The sequence below is a fragment of the Austrofundulus limnaeus genome, unplaced genomic scaffold (assembly GCF_001266775.1).
Source record: "Austrofundulus limnaeus strain Quisiro unplaced genomic scaffold, Austrofundulus_limnaeus-1.0 Scaffold775, whole genome shotgun sequence".
Lineage (NCBI taxonomy): Eukaryota > Metazoa > Chordata > Actinopteri > Cyprinodontiformes > Rivulidae > Austrofundulus > Austrofundulus limnaeus.
The window spans coordinates 49,395-68,463 of record NW_013953177.1 but is presented as its reverse complement, the minus strand read 5'-3'; the positions used below and the strand labels follow the sequence as shown (position 1 = coordinate 68,463).

The following is a 19,069-nucleotide window of genomic DNA, read 5'->3' as shown; positions in this document are numbered from 1 at the left end:
CACACACACACACACACACACACACACACACACACACCAGCAGTACGTCCTGCACAGCAGGAGGGGAGGAGGGGAAAAAAGGCAGAAACACAGCGGCGCAGCTGCAGCCCTAACAGACCAAACTTCAGTCAAACAAGACCCAACACTTTTATTCCTGATTTAAACTAGTGATCTTGTGAGCAGCTGCAGCTGTATGCTTTTATTTTTTCTGTCAGGCTGTCGGAGCGCTCCTCCTCCTGGTGTGAGGCGGACAGCTCAGCATACCTGTCAAGTCTCCCGTTTTGGCCGGGAAACTACCGGATTTTTCCCCTCTTTCCCGTCGTCATCCCGAATTATTATTTTCCCGGAAAATTCCCGTATTATAATATTATTTAAAAAAAACATTCCAGTGCCTCTGAATTATGTCACTAGCCTCGCGAGAATTGCCGCCTGCAGTAGCCTGGGTGGCAGTTCTCGCGATGTTAGTGTTGGCAGCGGGAACAAACCCGGAAAAACAAATCAGAGATGGATGAAGTTAACGAGAGAGAAGGCGTTCCTGCCAAAAACGTTAAGACTTCGTGTAAATATCTTGAAAAATGGGACAGCGAATTTACTTTCCTAAAGAAGATTAAGGTGGGGCACAATTACGCGTTTTGTACATAGCTGCCAAGGCTAATGAAGGCTTTACTGTGCATTCCCCACAGCAATGCCAGTTCTGAAAGGGTGTTTAGTATGGTGAGAAAGATTGTAACAGAGAATAGGATGTCATTAGACAACAACATATGTTTCTCCAACTTTAATAAATAAATTTAATTCTAACATTCTAGATACATGTGCTAAATGTGGAGGTAGAGGCAATTTGATTCACTGTCTTTGGGAATGTCCTGAGATTCAGAATTTTTGGAAGGAGGTTTTGGATAAAATTTCACTTATCATTGGTACTAAACTTAATCCCTGTCCAAGGTTGTGTATACTAGGAATTTTTCCCACCCAAACGCAACTAAGTAAGGTTGATCAAAAATCCATAATCTACTGTCTGGTGCAGGCCAAATATAGTATAGCCAGATCCTGGAAATCTATAACCAGACCCCAACTAAATACCTGGATATCTACATTATCGGACTCTCTTGCCTTGGAGAAACGTACCTTTATGATTAAGGGTAAATATTGTATGTTCAAAAAGATTTGGGGAAAGTTTTAGCTATTCTTGGAAAATATAAATACTCATACTGAAGAAAGATCGAATGTAATCTAAATTTGYTCATAAAGAAAAAAATAGTATAGGTCTTCGGAACGGGTTCTTCTCTAATGAAACGTTTCGTCTCTCCTCCAAGAGACTTCTTCAGTCTGAGAGTTTCAGGCNGATGCATCAGGATAAATTTGCTCATGTTTTTGTAATGGATGTAAATCTGTTATCTTCCCATCAGTTTCAAATGTACTCAATTGAACATTGTATGGAACTGAACCACTGATGACTGGATATCTAAACCTAAGGAGAACGATGGCTTCACTTCACTTGGGGACGATGACTAAATTTTATGGACTATATCTCGCTATGSTTCCCTGAGACAACATATTGAAAATACTATGTCTCATTACTATCAGCTTATGTTTGTCACCTTGAATGTTTGAGTTGTTCATGGGTTTATGTTGGGTTTGGTTTTAGTGTTCTGTACATTTTTGAGGTACATGTCTGTGTGTCCATTTTAAAATGTAAAAGACAATAAACAGATATTTGAAAATAACTGAGCTTTTTATTAAAGCTTGTAATTAGGCAAAAAATCATATCTGTWGATAGTTTTTCTGAAATCTGAAGAGTAAAAATGAAGATGAGGAAGTGCTGATAAGGCAACTTGTGTTACACTGAACCCTAGCGTTTAAAAGGAAAACTCACAAATACAAATTACTTTTTTTCTTGATATTTTTTGTTTTCATCATTTAATGAGATTCTTTTACAAACACAGAAATTCTGCTTTTAAAGGGGACACAAAACATTTTGTTGTGGATTTTTCTGCAGAAAAGTTGAATTTAGTCTCTCCTGGTGCTGTGTTGATGTGTTTACCTGTATAAACTGTTTAAATCATCTTTTTCAACCTGTTCAGTTTTCTCTGTTCCCTATTACATTTTATGAACTATTACGTCAACTTATTTGTGACAAAACTTTCAAAAAAGGTCTGGACTTACCAATTTGGTGGTCCTCATTCTCCTCTGGTTCTGGGTCAGACTCTGGCTCCAACATGTAAGGCTGGATGGACCAGTCTGCTGTGGTTGACATCTTTTAATTAAATTGTAAATAAAACGTTTGTGTCGCTAGTCGTAACCCCCCTCACTCAAAGTGGAATGAGTCTAGAAGCTGGAGTGGGGGGCGGGGTGTGAAGGGCCTTGTTTAGATTTAAAGAGACAGCCTTAAAGCGAGTTGATCTGAGACACGCCTCAGAAAAAGGGCGGAGCTTAAAGAGGAATTCAGACCAAAGCGTTACAGTTCCACTTCATAAAGACCCCGACCAGAGTTGTAAAGTAACTAAGTACAAATACTTTGTTACTGTACTTGAGTAGAATTTTTGGGTATCTGTACTTTACTTGAGTAATTATTTTTCAGCCTACTTTTTACTTTTACTGCTTGCATTTTCAACAGTTACCTGTACTTTCTACTCCTTACATTTTTAAAGAAGACAAGGATTTGAAAGTTGTTACTTTTATTCCTTAGCTGCCTTGCACTATATGTGAGTGTTTTTTTTAGCGTATGATCCTGTGTTTCTGTGTAAACACAGGATCAGAGCATTTTTTAAACTCATTTTTCCTATTTTGTGTAATCCAAGCTTTTTAAAGGTAGCACAACCCCAACTGGTTGCTGCATGACCTGAACACCTGTTACCCCATGTTTTTGTCATGTGTGTGCCTTCTGGAATGGGTGTTCTTAAATGTAATTTCATTGTGTAAACGATGACAATAAAGGCTTTCATCATCATCATTTCATTTTTGCTTGTTTTCATTCCAGTGTTTTATYGTAAAAAATAAATACTATCCATATAAATTGTGCCTCCTAGATAGAGTGAATTTAATTGTGGTTGAATGAGAAGTATAAATATATAAAATTCTGATACCGTATTAGTTTGTACACAAACAAATCATGTCACACTCCAGCAGGACATAATCATTCAAATAAAAGGAGTGTACTTAAGAAGTATTTGTATTTCATGAATTATATTATTGCATTTGGCCACAGCCCTCAGAGAGATTTTCATTTTGGGGAAAAGGTTTGTGCAGCCTTGATATATGTATATAAACTGAAATAGACTAGTGCATCCTAAATTTAACATTAATTAATTATTTTAATATGATATAGTCATTTCTACATTTTTTGGGGGGAGGTCACCTCCTAATAAATGTCATTACAGAAAATCTAACTGCTGATTTTAAATCAATACTTTTACTTTTAATACTTAAGTACAAAAATATCAGATACTTTAAGACTTTTACTTAAGTAATATTCCCAAAGGAGACTTTAACTTTTACCAAAGTATATTTTTGGTAAGATACTTGTACTTTAACTCAAGTATCACTTTGTGGTACTTTATACAACACTGACCCCAAATGGAGGATTTAAATGTAAAAATAGGATTTAAATCATCATATGTCATCTTTAATAAAAAGTCTCAGAAACAAGTTTTTACCAGCAGCCATGAGAATAAATCTACATTCTGACTGACGTTTTAATATCAAACAAGCAGAGTCACTGTTTTTGCTGATGTGAGAACAAATGTGATCAGAAATGAAAAGTCACATTAATGAGAGTCAAACAGGATTTATTGTTTGTACACTAAATAATCAACCTGTATGCTCCAGCAGAGCGCTGTGCTTCGATTAGACGATGAATAATTTACAAACGCTGCTTTTCACTTCCTGTGACGGGTGGGATTTATTGTTTGTGAAGAGAGAGACTCCATGAATAAACAAGAACAATGGATTTTCAGTGAATCCAAGCTCTCCAACTCCCGTACATCTTAGCTTTCTTTCAAACTAATTTAATAGGTGATACATGTTGTTAATTATTTTATATAATCAACTAGACTCTTATTGTTTGTAGAGRCATTTTAACATCATTTCCACTGTATTTTACTCCTGACGACACATGATGACTGCATCAAAACTGTCTAACATGAAACCATGAAATAACTTTCACATATATTCAGATTTCATTTGTGCCTTTTTAATCCTCTTCAGAATGATCCCATAACTGCCYGAACATGTGCTCGCTGCTCCGCCTGGGTGTTTCCCACCTGTGATGTGTCACAGCAGAAATCTGACAATATAAAGTACATCAAGAAGAGAAAACAGACAGAACACATGCACATGTTGTGATGCACAGCAGCTCAGATCCAGCTGCAGGTTCATCAGCTAAAGTCTGAGCAGTCCTTTTGTTTGTCGTGCTCTTTGTTCCATTTTCCACGTCAAAACAAGATAACTGAAAAACTTATTATGGCTTCAAAGGTGTTCAAGAGAGGTCAGAGCTAACTGTTCAGTTACAGTAAACTGAAATGTGATGAAGCTGTTATAGATTAATGTCATTTTTTTATGCTGATCATTTCAAGTATTATCTCTTGGGCCAAAAAAAATATTGCAACAAGAGCCATTTCTGGCCTGCAGACCATGAGTTTGACATTTGGTCTGTAGATTCAGTTTATTATTTAGCATAAGATCTTCAATGTAACATTACTCAGACTGCCATTCTTCCTGTAGATAATCTGCTTGACCCAGTTCAGGGTCACAGGGAGCTGGTCTAGTCATTTATGGATGAGAGGTAGAGCACCACCTGCCGTATAGAAAATGAACAGTTTGTGCTCTCACGCACACAGGGACAATTTAAAAATCTCTAGTTAACCTAAGCTACATGTTTAGACTGTGAGCAGGAACTGGAAAACTAGAGGGAATCCATGAACAGAGGGGAAGATACAAACTTCACATGTACAGTATGTGTGTGTTTTTATATACATGTATTATATATCACTGAGAAGAATGAAGTCAAATTTGATCAAAACGGACTAAACATTGTTTTAGGGTTTTCTAGTGCGTAATTTTTTTCCGTAATTTTAAAGAGGAAACCTCAAACAATAGCTGGATATTAAGATTTCCCAGATGGAAAGAAACAGAGGCTGTCACAGGGAAAATGTGAAAAATTTAGGGCATTTTTGCTCAAAATCTTATGATTATTTTATTTATTTATTTTTTGTTATTTTGCTACTGCTCAAAAAAGTGCTTTGTTTATATTTCAGACAGTTTGTTCAAAGGATACATTGATATGGTATTTATTAATTACAGTATATTTTGACCAAATTTTAACAAAAACTATATCTGATTATTTATTTGTGACCTAATCAAGGGTCAGGGTAAAGTTATGTAATGTGCAGTGTTTGTGTTGTGACTCATTTAAAAATCAATAACTGAAATAATGACTTTCAACAACACACATATTATTGAACCCTTTGTTTCATATTCAGACCACTCTAATGAACTATTATTTCAACACAGTCATTTTTTTCCTTCAAATTTTTATGGTAATTTAATTATTTAAAAACAAAGTGATTAAACTAATTGTCCTCCCTGATCAGGATTTTCAAGGAAATAATTAAAAAACAATAACTTAATAATAATTGTAGCCTAACAGACAGTAATGTGGTTTGATTGTATGCTACAACGTCTTGCCATACTGAGCGAACCGTTAACTTTCTGCTTTGATAAATCATTCAGTTTCACTTTAATGCGCCATAAAAACAAGTCAGTAAACTTTAACATCTGTTATGTCTGGTTGTCACTGTGTTGTTTAGTTTGTTTGTGAGGGTCGCGGGGGGGGGGGGGGGTTCTCGTGCTGCACAGACGTTTGCCAGCGTCGCGCTGCATGCTGGGATAGATCACCCTCTTGTTTACAAGGTTTTAGAGCGTTTTGCGTTGTTTTAAGTCTAAAACAATCACTTTTTGCTCTTCCTTCGCTGTCAGGCGGTGTTTCCGTGAGTCAGRAGAGTCGTGTTGTTTTAACAGCGACAGAAAGAAGACCAGCAGCTGTCTCTGACACGAGGAGGACTTTTATTTTTGCACAGTCACTGACAGATTTACAGGACTGCTTATCAAATCACAGGTTGGTAGTTGGAGACATGACTCGACTTCACTTTATCTTCAAACTTGACATGATTAATGTTAAACTCCTCCTGTTGACTCTTGGATTTACTTCTGCATTTTCATGTTCGCTGTGGTTTTAATTTACTTTTTTTTTTCATTATTTGTTTCTGTTTATCTTTKCCAGTTATTTTAATATTCAGCAGGAAGCCGGGACAGTCAGGAGGATCTGGTACTTTGGACTCAGGCTGTCTCAGAAGTCCAAAAGGTTCTTGTTTATCACTCAGGTAATCCACGTTGCCAGCCTTACCTGTCCTCAGCTTGATCCGACCAATCAGATCACTTGAATTACAGTCACGTGATCAAACCGGAAACGCATCTAACGCTGCATTGATAACCATGTCAACCCCTCATATATGTTTATATTATTCATTTTGTTGCTTCCTGCCAGTAGAGGAAGTTTATTTCTTAAAGTTTCCAGAAGTTYACTTAGTTTTTTTGGCACCTTGGCTTTAAAAATCATCAGAATATATATTTTCCCTTTTTTATATGGAAATAAACTTGTGCCATCAGAAACTGAATTTGAATTGTTCAGACTGAATCTGCATTTGCATAATTTGAAATTAAATGCATTTGTTTGAAAATTAATTTCACTAAATTGAAACTGAATTTGATGGTTTGAATCTGAAATAATTAGCATTGAAACTATATTTTGTTGAATTGAAAACTCTGTTTGACCACTTTCACTTTCAGTTCTATAATTCAGTTTGGTTATCTAAAAGTTTAAAGCACAGAAGAAGCACTAACCTCTCAGCCGGTCAGTTATTTGCCTGGATTTTTCATGGTGGTGGGGGGATCAGCTTAACTCGACTCTATKAGAGTTATTTCTATATTTGTGTGAAACAAAAAAGTATTCAGCTTGAACATAATAAGGCATTTCTTTGCATCCTCAAAATGATTAAAGTGAATATACTGATTATGCCACTTTGTTACATATTTACTTGACTTTATTTAACTTCTAATAAAGTCAAAACTCTTTCATTGAACCTTTCTTATGGTTTTATTGGATAACAAACCTTTATTTTTAATTTCTGTTGTCATCAAAAACTGTTTTTAAAATATAATTTTGATGACTTGTGATGACTGCACTTTCATTTATTTCATCTTCTTGGTTAAATGTGTGGAAATGTTAATTTTCTTGTTGATTTAGAGAAAAATTGAAGAAACGAGTAACAAATGATTGATGATATATATATATATACATAAAATTACTGCACTCAGAATTATTATCCACAAATTTACATAAAGTTTGACAAGAAAACACCTTATTACAAACATAAATATTATTACTTTCTCAGTGGTTTTGGTCCAAAGGCTGCAGATCTTTGCCTTAGATATTGTTGTATTTGATAATCACTGCTAAGTACACATCCTCTTGGACTCCAATCATTTACAGCTTTGATGCTTACGCTTTACAATTACATATGAACAAACCACATATAATGTTGTATTACATTTTGGTCTGTATCATTGCTGCTCAACTCCCACAAACAATGAGATCTTCTGCTCAAACCTTCCTTCAGGAGACTGTCCTCCAGGCCTGGAAACAAGAGTCTGAATCCAGCCGAATGTGAGTCCCTATGTGGGTTTGAACTGGTGGTTATTATTATTCATCAGGTTATTATTATTATTATTATTATTATTATTATTATTATTATTATTATTATTATTATTATTATTTTCGTTTGTTGGTTTTGTTTTGTTTTGCAAAAGCACTTTTATAAGTTTTTGCTTTATTTCCTTATTTAACTTGCTCTTTTTGTCTTTGTGTGCCAATTAACTCATATTAGATAACGTTCTATACAGAGCCACACAGTGGTGTATACATATGTATGCCAATGTTATACATACTGCAATATACCAATGGGTATATACCTACTGTATATACCACTGTGTAAATCATCCTGTGGTCTGCTGCAGAAGTTACCAAACTATTTTCTTCAAAGCCCCACTTCTTACTTCCAAGCCAAGGAAGTAACTTATTATGCCCCCACCCAAAAATACTCCCCATGTTACGAATAAAATAGGGATAGTTGTTGTTGTTTATTACCCACTGAAATACACAGGGCAGCTGTGTACATTTGACCATCCTAGCAGCCTAACTTAATATAAACAAATCACAACTAAAGCTTTGCTGCATCTAAATCAGCAAATATAATGCAAAACACATTTAATTTACTCATTTGAAACAGTAGAATTAATAAAATATCAATATTAATCCATATTGTGCAAGCATTAGCATTGTGCTAATTAGCTGCTAATATATAGCCTAAACCCCGTAGAAAAACGCGAACATAATGCTAATCTCTCCAGAACACTCGTGCAGGAAACAGTTTGCAACACAAAAATGAACCTACACAGTTACACAAATGCTTAATATTACAATAAAAAACAATTTACTATGTTGGGCAATGCTATTAACTGTAAATGTAGAGGTTTTCTTACTTTTTTTTCTTTTTAGATATTTGCTTCTTTTAAAGTTACTTCCAGTTTCAGTAATGTTACAACTATACGGCTCCATAATGGAATGTAGGGGGTCAATCCAACACTGCACCTCTACCAAAGATGCATCAAACCGTTATCCTTTTATCAAAATAAAATAATGAAGTGAAAAATTAGAAATTTATTTAAAAAAAGGAAAGAAAAAGTTTACCTGAGTTACACAGAGTTTTATTTATTCAAATGGACTTTTTTTGGTGATTTTTATGTACAAACAATAAACTGATACTTTTACAACCTCTGAGCAGACTGGGCTATCCCCCTCTGCCCCCCACCCTCCTCCGCCCCTCAGGTTGGGAACTACAGGTATACTGTATATATGTATAAATGAGTAATGAGTTTGTTGTGTAAAGCTCTGTCTTTCTGTTCTAACATTTCGTACAGGAACAGAGAAACTGCAAAGAGATTAATTGAGCGATACTTTCGGCAGTTAACTGAAGGCTGTGGAAATAGCAGCTGCACAAATGAGTCATGTGCATCAAATTCGGATTTTCAACCTCTGGATAAAAATACTGCAGCTGCCAAAGCACTTGAGCTGTTTAAGGTTAATGCGAAACTTTGTGATTACTACCCCGTTGTCAAGTCCAGCTCCGACGAAAGCTTTGAGATGGGCGATAAGATGAGCGTCGATGAATTCTCAGGTAACTTAAAACAGACTCCCAAGTCTCGAGGAGGCTGAGCTGAAGCCTGTTCCATAATGTTTTGCCTTCTTGTTGCAGATGTTCAGTACCTCACGGAGCACACTGTGTGCAGGATCCTGAGTTTTTGTGAAGAGGAAGGGGATTATTCTGCTCTGGTCCGCGTCATTGGCAGGATTTTCTCCAATGCAGATGCTCTGATGAAAAGTTTCAGGAAGAATGAGCCAGGCGCCACCAAAATGCTTGATTCAAAAGATGAAGAGAAAAACAAGAGCTTAGACAGGAAGGTCACCTCATCTGAAGCCACTGTGCCAGATGAGGCTACGAATGGACCGCTGGACCCCTGTGCTGTGACAGTGGACATTGATGCAGTTCGCAGAGTCTACAACAAACTTCTGTCCATCGACCATGTGGAGTCAGCTCTTGTGAACGGACTCATTTACCTCACTCCAAACGTGGAGCTTGATCTGGAGTATCTTAATGTGTACGAAACCAATCCAGATTACCTGAACATCTTCATTATAGTGATGGAAAACAGTAACCTGCACAGCCCAGAGTACCTTGAAGTGGCATTACCGCAGTTCTGCAAGGCAATGAGCAAGCTACCGTTGACCGGTCTGGCCCGCCTGTCAAAGCTCTGGTCGACGTATGGCCTCCCAAATATCCGGCGCATGATGGAAACCTTCCAGCAGCTCATCACTTTCACGGTTGTTAGCAATGAGTATGATGCTGAAAATCTGGTGAATGATGATGAGACGGTAGTGGCCGCAACCCAGTGCTTGAAGATAGTCTTCTATGCAAGTATCTTGGGAGGGGAGGTGGATGTAGAGCACAGTGRGGAAGATGAGGAGGACTCTGAATCAGATGAGCTGACACCGCACGAGCTGTTAGGGGAGGAGCAAATCTATAAGAAGGGCCCACTGGCCGACCCGTTAGAGAAAGAGCTGGGCGTCCGTTCTATAGACAGCGTAAGACCCCTCATCCCCTTCGAAGACTTTATCAATGAGTCCTTGAACGACGTGATTGAAATGGACAAAGATTTCACCTTCTTTAAAGTCAACGCAGAAACAAAGTTTTCTTTCCAAAGCTGTCCCTTCATCCTCAACATAATAACCAAGAATCAAGGGCTGTATTATGACAACAGGATCAGGATGTACAGCGAGCGGCGCCTCACAGCTCTCTACAGCATGGTCCAGGGCCAGCAGCCCAACCCCTACCTGAAACTCAAAGTACGGAGAGACCACATCATCGACGACGCCCTCGTCAGAGTGAGTTTCACTGCACTGCTGTCTCGTTTGCATTTATCCTGATCCTGTGTAGTGTCTGTGAATGTTTAATTATTCAATTCTTCTCTTGTTGCAGCTGGAAATGATCTCCATGGAGAACCCATCTGATCTGAAAAAGCAGCTGTTTGTTGAGTTTGAGGGGGAGCAAGGTGTAGACGAAGGAGGAGTTTCTAAAGAGTTCTTTCAGTTGGTACTGGAGGAGATCTTCATTCCAGATATAGGTTAGACCAAACGAATACTTCTCCATCAGTGTTTTATATTGAGTTTGAAACAGTAGAAGGCTTGTCTCACTCTCCCATATCTGTACATTACTAACCTTAAACCTTGACACAAAAAGAACTAACATCCCTGACTTTTAATAAAAAAGGAAGAAATTTCTTTTACGGCATCAAGACCAGTCCGATTCCCGAGTCAGGACATTGTAACTTCAGTTAAACCTTATGTACCAAATTATTTCATAGTGGTGTGCAACAACCATAACTCTACACAGCAATGTTAAGCCTTAAGGTCCGTTTCACACTGGATGTCAACCACAATACAATGATGCATATCAGCCAGATCATAGATGGTCTTGGTGGGGTCTTCTGGGGCAACACAGTGGGCTCCCCACTGAGCTTGATATAGCAATAGGTCGTTGAGGATTTTGAGCTTGTACACACTTGATGTGTAGGGGTGTAACAATACATTGATATATCAATTAAATGATCAATGATTCAAATAGATCAAGGCAAAGCATAAACAGTAATCCATATCATCATCAAATGCCCGATGTGGATGATGTATCAGTTGACGAGTTGTGAATTGAATCAAAATTGTATCATGACAGACTTTGTGATATTGAGAAACATTGTATCATCATCCAAAAAAATTGATAAAATATTGTATTGTGATAAAGCTGTTGATTTATACCCCTAACGTTGTGGTGGTTTACCATGGTGGCAACTTATCTGTGTCCTTGGTGGAGGTGCACGAGGGGAGAAAGGAGTCTCTGCAGTCACAAAGTAGGAGTTTCTTATTTTGTTGGAGGAGTTGACCCAAGACATGATTGGTCTGTTTGACGTTTGTGGGCATAGTTGGCCCAAGATGTGATTGGTCGGATTGACGGTGGGGTTTGAAGAAGCTGGGGACAGCGGGGAGTAGCTTGGTCRTTTTAGGCAGGAAGCAACATGTTTTTTAAGATTAATTTTAGTCCTAACATAAAGGAAGCTGCTAGCTGCACAAAATTTGAACGTCGTACATATGAAGGGACGTGTAATAATTTGGCTCGGTCAAAACGTTCCTAACCAGCCTATAAAAAGATAGCTAAAAATCTATATGAATATGAATATTGGTTAGTATTTGAGAYAGGAAGAAGCTTGCCACATGAATTTTTTTTGGTAAAATATTTATTGGTGTTTTTACATGTTAATGAACTTTAACAACATAAAACAACTTTCCATCCCTCCCTCACCCATACAAAAAACAGCACATCAAAAAAAAAAAAAATACATATCAGCTACACAGTCAAGACAATGCTGGATATATATCATAAATTGACCTTTGTCCGAGTATACAAAAGAGAAAGTGCTGTTATATTACTAAATGTTAGCAAGTTGCTTGTTTGCATTTTTTTTTAATTTACTGAAGGAATTTCTGTACAGGATCCCATACTTTCTCAAATATCTTGACTCTGTCTTTGTTGTAGTATCTCAGTCTTTCCAGGTGTACCGTGTTTGCAGAGGTGTCAAGTAACTAAGTACAAATACTTTGTTACTTTACTTAAGTAGTAATTTTGGTTATTTGTACTTTAGTGGAGTAATTCTTTTTCAGCCTACGTTTTACTTCTAGTCCTTACATTTTAATTCAATTATCTATACTTTCTACTCCTTACTTTTTAAAAATGCAAAAAGTATTTCATTTCTTTGACTTGTTTTTATTCCATCTTTTCATTGTTCAGAAAAAACTAATAAATATAAATCTATCCAGACACATGGAGCCCATGGATAGAGTGGATTTGATTGTGGTTGATGAGAAATGTAAATACACACCATCCTGACATCCTATTGGACTGAACTCACTCCATCACACCTGTGTGACACAAATCACATCACATTCTAGCAGGACAGACTGTGGCACAGTGGTTCCCAACTAGGGCTACAAGTACCCCTTGGGTTACGCGAGCATATTACGGGGGTACGTGGAAAAATTTCCCAGGTGCTCAAAAAAATAAGTAAAATGCGGAAATCACGGATTTGACACAAAATGGAATCCAGTATAAAAAGCAGAATCCCACAGAATTTGCTCATTTGTGTGAATTTCTGATGTATTTTGGATGTTACAATATATTTTGGACATTGCTGTTTTCTGCACCTGCCATTACCTGGCTTACTTATTTAATTACTTATTCACTTTCAAGGCAACATTTTTATCTTTATCTTTAATCTTTCTTTGAAAAGAATAAAATGACAGATACTTAAATGTTCTATGGGGTTAAATAAATAATTTTCATTTAATAAACAGTTGTACATTATAGTTTTGGAGAATCATTATTATGTTTGACTGAAGGGGTATTAAAAATGGCTTGGGGTAAAAAATTCTAAAAAAGGTTGGGAACCACTGCGGTAGAAGATGTAGCCTAGAAATAAAAATGATTATAGCTGAAACAAGTAGTCCAGCCTGGCCCTTGCCTTCCCACGCCGTCCGCTCAATTTTAGTTTCCCTTACCAGGCTAAGTCTAGTCAGTTATTTCCAAATTTTCAACATTTTAATTTAACATTATACTCACTATTGACTTTAGAAGGAAAAATTGTCTGTGTGTGTGTGTGTGTGTGTGTGTGGGGGGGGGGGGTGCTATAAACCCTGAGGCACAGCCTAAGATTTTATTTTTAATTGCCTTTTTTATAGTGTTCATTACTTTTATACTTTAAGTAGTTTTAAAACCAGTACTTTATACTTTTACTTGAGTAAAAAGCTCAAGTTGAAACTTCTACTTCCGAAAAAGTACTTTTAAACCCTAGTAACTATACTTCTACTAAAGTAATGAATGTGAATACTTTTGACACCTCTGCATGTTTGCCAGTTCCCCTAGCCACAAATCAAACGTAGGTACACAGTCTTTCTTCCAAACTCTCAAAATCAACTTTTTAGCTACCACACCAAACCAAACAGCCATTTTCCCATTTATTCGCTGACTGCAAAACATTAGAGGCCCCAATAATGGCAGTAAGTGGATCTGGGTCCCATTGTGTCCTAAAAGCTTTTGAGAAGAAATAAAAATATTTATTCTAGAATGAGTGAAGCTGAACACAAGACCAAAAGGAGCGAATCAAGGTGCCATTAGCACCCTTACAACGATCACAAATTGGTAATGCCGCATGAAATTTTAAGTCAAAATATGATCACAATAATTTTTATTTGAGTAACTGATCTGTTTTAAACTGTACGTAGAGAGTCAATAAATCTTTTATTTTTTATTTTTTTACTATTATTACTTCATCTTTTAAGTCAAGTTAAGACAAGTCAAACGACCAATAGAGAAAACTCCGCCCACACAACAACTCCGCCAATCAAGATTAAGGTCAACTACGCCCACACCAAGACCTCTGCCAATCATGGGTTGGGCCAACTCCACCCACAGGACAACATGTACTGCAGAGACTCCTACTTGCATGAGGGAGCAGATCTATGACGTGGGTCTTACACAAATCAGCATAATTTGGTGGTTGAAGCAGTACTAGCCACACTGACTTCATGATGAGTGGAAGTACACATGGAAGTAGCATTGTCCTAGCATGACATGATCAGTGTGACGGTGAATCCTAATGTGGTTTCAAAACAGTCATTTGGGTAGGATTTTGGAAGAAGCTTTTACCTCCATCCCCCCTCCGCTTACGGAAGTTTATAAAATTTACATAGAATAAAAAGTTATGGAGAGCGAAGATTCTTTAGGTCACTTCCTCTGGCACCGCTTACAAAGTTTCTGAAATTTATGGAGGGGAAAAAACACCTTATAGCAGGGCTCTAGACTAACATTTTGCACTGGTTGCACCGGTGCGCCTAACATTTTTTTCTTAGGCGCACCAGCACAAAAGTTAGGTGCACCCAAATTTTCAACCACTTCAACCACAGGTTAATTTTTAATCACTGTTCATTAAGGTAATATTAACTCGAAAATAATTAGTTAACAATCTAGTAAACATGAAGTTCTTTATTTGAACCAGAATTGTACAAGACCTATAACTTACTGAAAAGTATTTAAAGTGATTCTATAAAATTGTAATTGCAAATGTTTAAGGGCTGAACATATTATAAACATCTTAAACATTTCATGGTTAAATTTTTTTAGACACCTGCCCCTCAGATGGACAACTCCTGTAGTTTGGCCCTATGGATCTTTGGCCTTGGATAAACAAGAATGATGAACAGAGAATAATGATTAATAACAGAAATATTACTGATATTTATTAAAAGGTTGTGCAGATTTTTTTTAAATAACACATAAAAGTCTGCAATTCCATTAGCATTAGTTGAATCTTATTATCTTATATTATTTCACTTAAATATCTGTCTAGTCTTATCCTCCTGAGACCCAGAAGAACCTATTTCAGATACTTGGAATGTAACTGTGGTGAAGTCGATTAAGTTCAAAAGCGGCCTGCCATACATAAGAGCTTCCTCATGCTGCTGAAATGATCTGCTGCGCTCACAGAGTAGACCCCGACTGTTAAATTAACAAGATGGACTTAAGAGCGAACAACCATCCACATCTTGTTTTCATCTCCAGCTAACAAGAAATAACTGTTTTTCATACTCCTATCTGGGTTTAAAAAAAACAAAAAGGTTGGTATATTTTATGGAACATGGAAAAAAAATTTCAGCGGGCGACCGCTCCCCCTCCCCCTCAAACAATTGGTTGTACCAGTATGACCGGACATTTTTTTTAGTCGCGCTATTAGGAAATCAGGTCGCATTTGCGACCAAATTGGTCGCACTCTAGAGTCCTGTATAACCGGAAATATCGGTTAAATCTCTGCAAAGCCAAAGATCTGCATAGTGACCTGAGGGCGTCCTGATGCATCACCAGCTGAATCAAAGTGTCAGAAAACCAACAGGACGTCCTTACGACACCCCTTTAGCTAAATGTCTGTTTGGGAGAGTCGGGCCAGTGCAGGGCGTAGTGCTACTAAGAGGTGTACTTGGTAGTATTATCATGGTAATCTGCTACTAATGTATAAAGCATGGTAAGGGCCAAAGAGAGGGTCGTGGAAAATATCATATAAAACCTATTTGGAGAGTACTAAGAGCATTTCAGCGTTGGGACAGCCTTTAAACTGAGGAACAGTTACTAGATTTACTGTGATACAGACGTGTTTTAACAGCCTGTGTGGGTTGTAGAGCGTGTATCTGGGTTGTTCTCCAGTGTGAAGGGGGCCTTAATAAATTTACAGGAAATGGTGTAGACTTCATATTTTGTAAATCTGTACAGTTTAAGTGAACATGGTGTACATTGATATAAGTTACCTTGTATAGTTTTATCAGTATCAAATCATTCTTAGGTTTACTATGGTAAAGTGTAAGGTGTTCATGTTTACTGTAAAGAGTGTTATCAGTCTTCTTATTCAATTTCATTTCTGTCAGTAATTTTTCTTTATGTCTTTCACTTCCTGAATGACTTCGGAACAGGAATGTTCACCTATGACGACGTTACAAAACTTTTCTGGTTTAATTCCTCCTCGCTGGAGAATGAGGCACAGTACACACTTGTTGGAATTGTCCTGGGGCTCGCCATTTATAACAACTGCATCCTGGATGTTCATTTTCCCATGGTTGTCTACAGGAAGCTCTTGGGGAAAAAAGGGACCTTCTTGGACCTGTCAGACTCCCATCCGGTGTAGTAACATTCTCCTAATCTAATACGCTTAAAATCAGTTCTGCTAAAAGAAGCTCCAGCAGAGTAGTACTCTTCATGTCGTTGCTTTGAATTTACTGTTACACATCACATCTTTGTCCTGTTGCAGGTTCTGCACCAAAGTCTGAAGGCGTTACTTGAATATACCGGTGATGTTGAAAAGGACATGATGCTCACCTTCCAAATCTCACACACAGACCTGTTTGGAAACCCAGTGTTGTATGATCTGAAGGAGGAAGGAGAGCAGATCCCTGTTACCAAGGAGAACAGACAGGTGGGTCAAAAGCTCTGCTTAGTCTTCAATGAGCATGTGATGGTAAATGGTAAATGGTACTGAACTTATAGAGCGCTTTTCAAGTCCCTCCGGACCCCAAAGCGCTTTACACTAACAGACATTCACCCATTCACACTCACATTCACACACTGATGATGGCAAACTACACTGTAGCCACAGCTGCCCTGGGGCACACTGACAGAAGCAAGGCTGCCATGCACCGGCGCCACCGATACATCCATTAAAAATAAAATATTATTGGGCAAAATTAATTTTCAGTGTTTCCCCTACAATTATACAAGATCTTTCCACATTAAGCATTCACATTGCATTTTGGCAGGAAATGCCAATTCTCTAGTTTTTGTGAGTTACTTTTTTTCTTTAGTTTCAGATCTTTTTCAGGTAAAATATTCTAAAGTCGGTGACTAAAGTGTAAATATAGAACTGATGAGGTTCCTTTTTAGACTACAATGTAAAGTTCTTGACAACAGCAAAAGAGGAGCATCAGTGAACAGAAAATGACCTAAAAATGAGTAATTCTGTYATTTTCATGCTCAAATGCTCTATACGTTGTCTCAGTTATAAACACAGAAGAAACTAAATTTAAGGAACTGCAGAAACTTGCTTTTGGATACCTTTAAACTTTTGTCATTTTATGTCTGTTCACAGGAGTTTGTTGATCTGTATGTGGAATACATCCTGAACAAAAGTGTGGAGAGACAGTTCAAAGCCTTTAAGAAAGGTTTCCTGATGGTCACCAATGAGTCGCCTCTGAAATATTTGTTCAGACCAGAGGAAGTGGAGCTGCTCATCTGTGGGAGCAGGGTGAGACTCTCTACCAACAAAACCCAAAAAGCACTTGGAGGGTTTTTAAACATGCAACAAATAACTCATTAATTCAGTTAAGCTTTGATTTAACAAATAGACTATCGTTTCTCTGCTCCAACACATCTGACTCCGTGATTTATTCACCTCTTCAAGTTCTGCAGGAGCCTGATAATCACCTGTTCATTCAGATCAGGAGAGCAGAGAAACCTCTAAAACATGCAGGACCTCCAGGGTCCAGAACTGGACACTCCTGCTCTAAATGGATCTGCACTTTGGTGTTTTCAGCACAGAGAAACAACAAAGTTGATTAAGTTCATAAGCAGCAGTGTTTCTGAAGATCATGCCAATAATAGAACAATCAAATTGTCTTTATTCATAAAACACATTTTACATACCAAGAGCTGACCAAAGTACTGCACAATAAAGCCAGTAATCAGTAATAATAACTGGTGAGTGTAAAAGAAGCATTAACCAGCATCATTCAGAGGCAAAATTAGCTCCTGCTCATGAATTTGTGAGAAGATTCACATTTATTTTTAGTTTATCCTGTTAAAAAGGCCAGAAATTGTGACAATAAAATAAAAATGTATCTATTTGTATTCCAGTTCATCACAAGATAACTGTTTAGCATGCAACCAGAGTGCTAAGTCCAAACAAAAAGATCTAGCTAAAGAAACAAATGGATTGTACAAAGTCACTCATCAGATAAATATATATTTTCTTAATGTAAAACTGATTAGAACATGGGTCTTTTATTGTCTGCTGGTATTACTTTGTGGGGAAGTTTTCAGGTGAGTAAAGGGTAGAAACAGTGTTAGATGTTCGTGACCTTTTTCCATCAGACAGAAATGTTTTTTTGTTTTTGTAATTCTTTATTTTTCATTCAGCAATACAGTGTCACAAGTAATGAACAGTAATATTATCTGGGCATTTGCTGTCATTTTTTACCCTCTCCTCTTTCAGTAGTTGTAATGTTATAAATTTAACCCTGGGTTTCTTCCCTTGCCAAAAAAACCTAGAGATAATTTTATATAATTATGACCCCCGCACGCAAAGCGTAAGTGGGAGTCATATTGTTTTCGTACGCTTTTTTTTTTTTTTCAGTGATATTTGTTCAACTGTAGCAAAAAAACGGCTGCACCAATCCACATGAAATTTGGCGGGACTGTAGATGAGTCTGACCTACACTGGATCAGGCAACGGTTTTACGATAGACCCCATATTTGAGGAGGGGGCTCCTTTCAAAGAAGGGGGTCTCTGGACATGCAAAAATGCTTATAACTCAGAAACTGTTCAACATAGGAGCTTCAGATTTTTTTTGTTGCTTAGCCCTGATGAAGCCCTATCCATCAGGCCTACCATCAGTGCCCACCCCCCCCCACCCCCATTTTATCTGAAAAAGAGGTATCTGGGCATGCAAAAATGGTTTTAGCTCAAGAACTATTAAACATAGAAGCTTCAGATTTTTTTGTTGTTCATGTTTAGCTCTGATGAGGGGCTATCCATC

General features: G+C 37.4%; 1 protein-coding gene across 1 annotated transcript in view; it reads left to right on the top strand.

The window, feature by feature from the left end:
• Positions 1-6,350: 6,350 nt before the first annotated feature.
• The window catches only part of LOC106532469 (ubiquitin-protein ligase E3A), a gene marked incomplete at its 5' end in the record, with an annotated part of 21,316 nt that continues 8,597 nt past the window's right edge, over positions 6,351-19,069 (top strand). The window contains 8 exon segments of the mRNA XM_014028518.1: positions 6,351-6,377; positions 7,674-7,720; positions 9,034-9,290; positions 9,369-10,555; positions 10,650-10,794; positions 16,235-16,440; positions 16,570-16,734; positions 17,404-17,559. Of these exon segments, the coding sequence (XP_013883972.1) occupies positions 7,719-7,720; positions 9,034-9,290; positions 9,369-10,555; positions 10,650-10,794; positions 16,235-16,440; positions 16,570-16,734; positions 17,404-17,559 (2,118 nt within the window).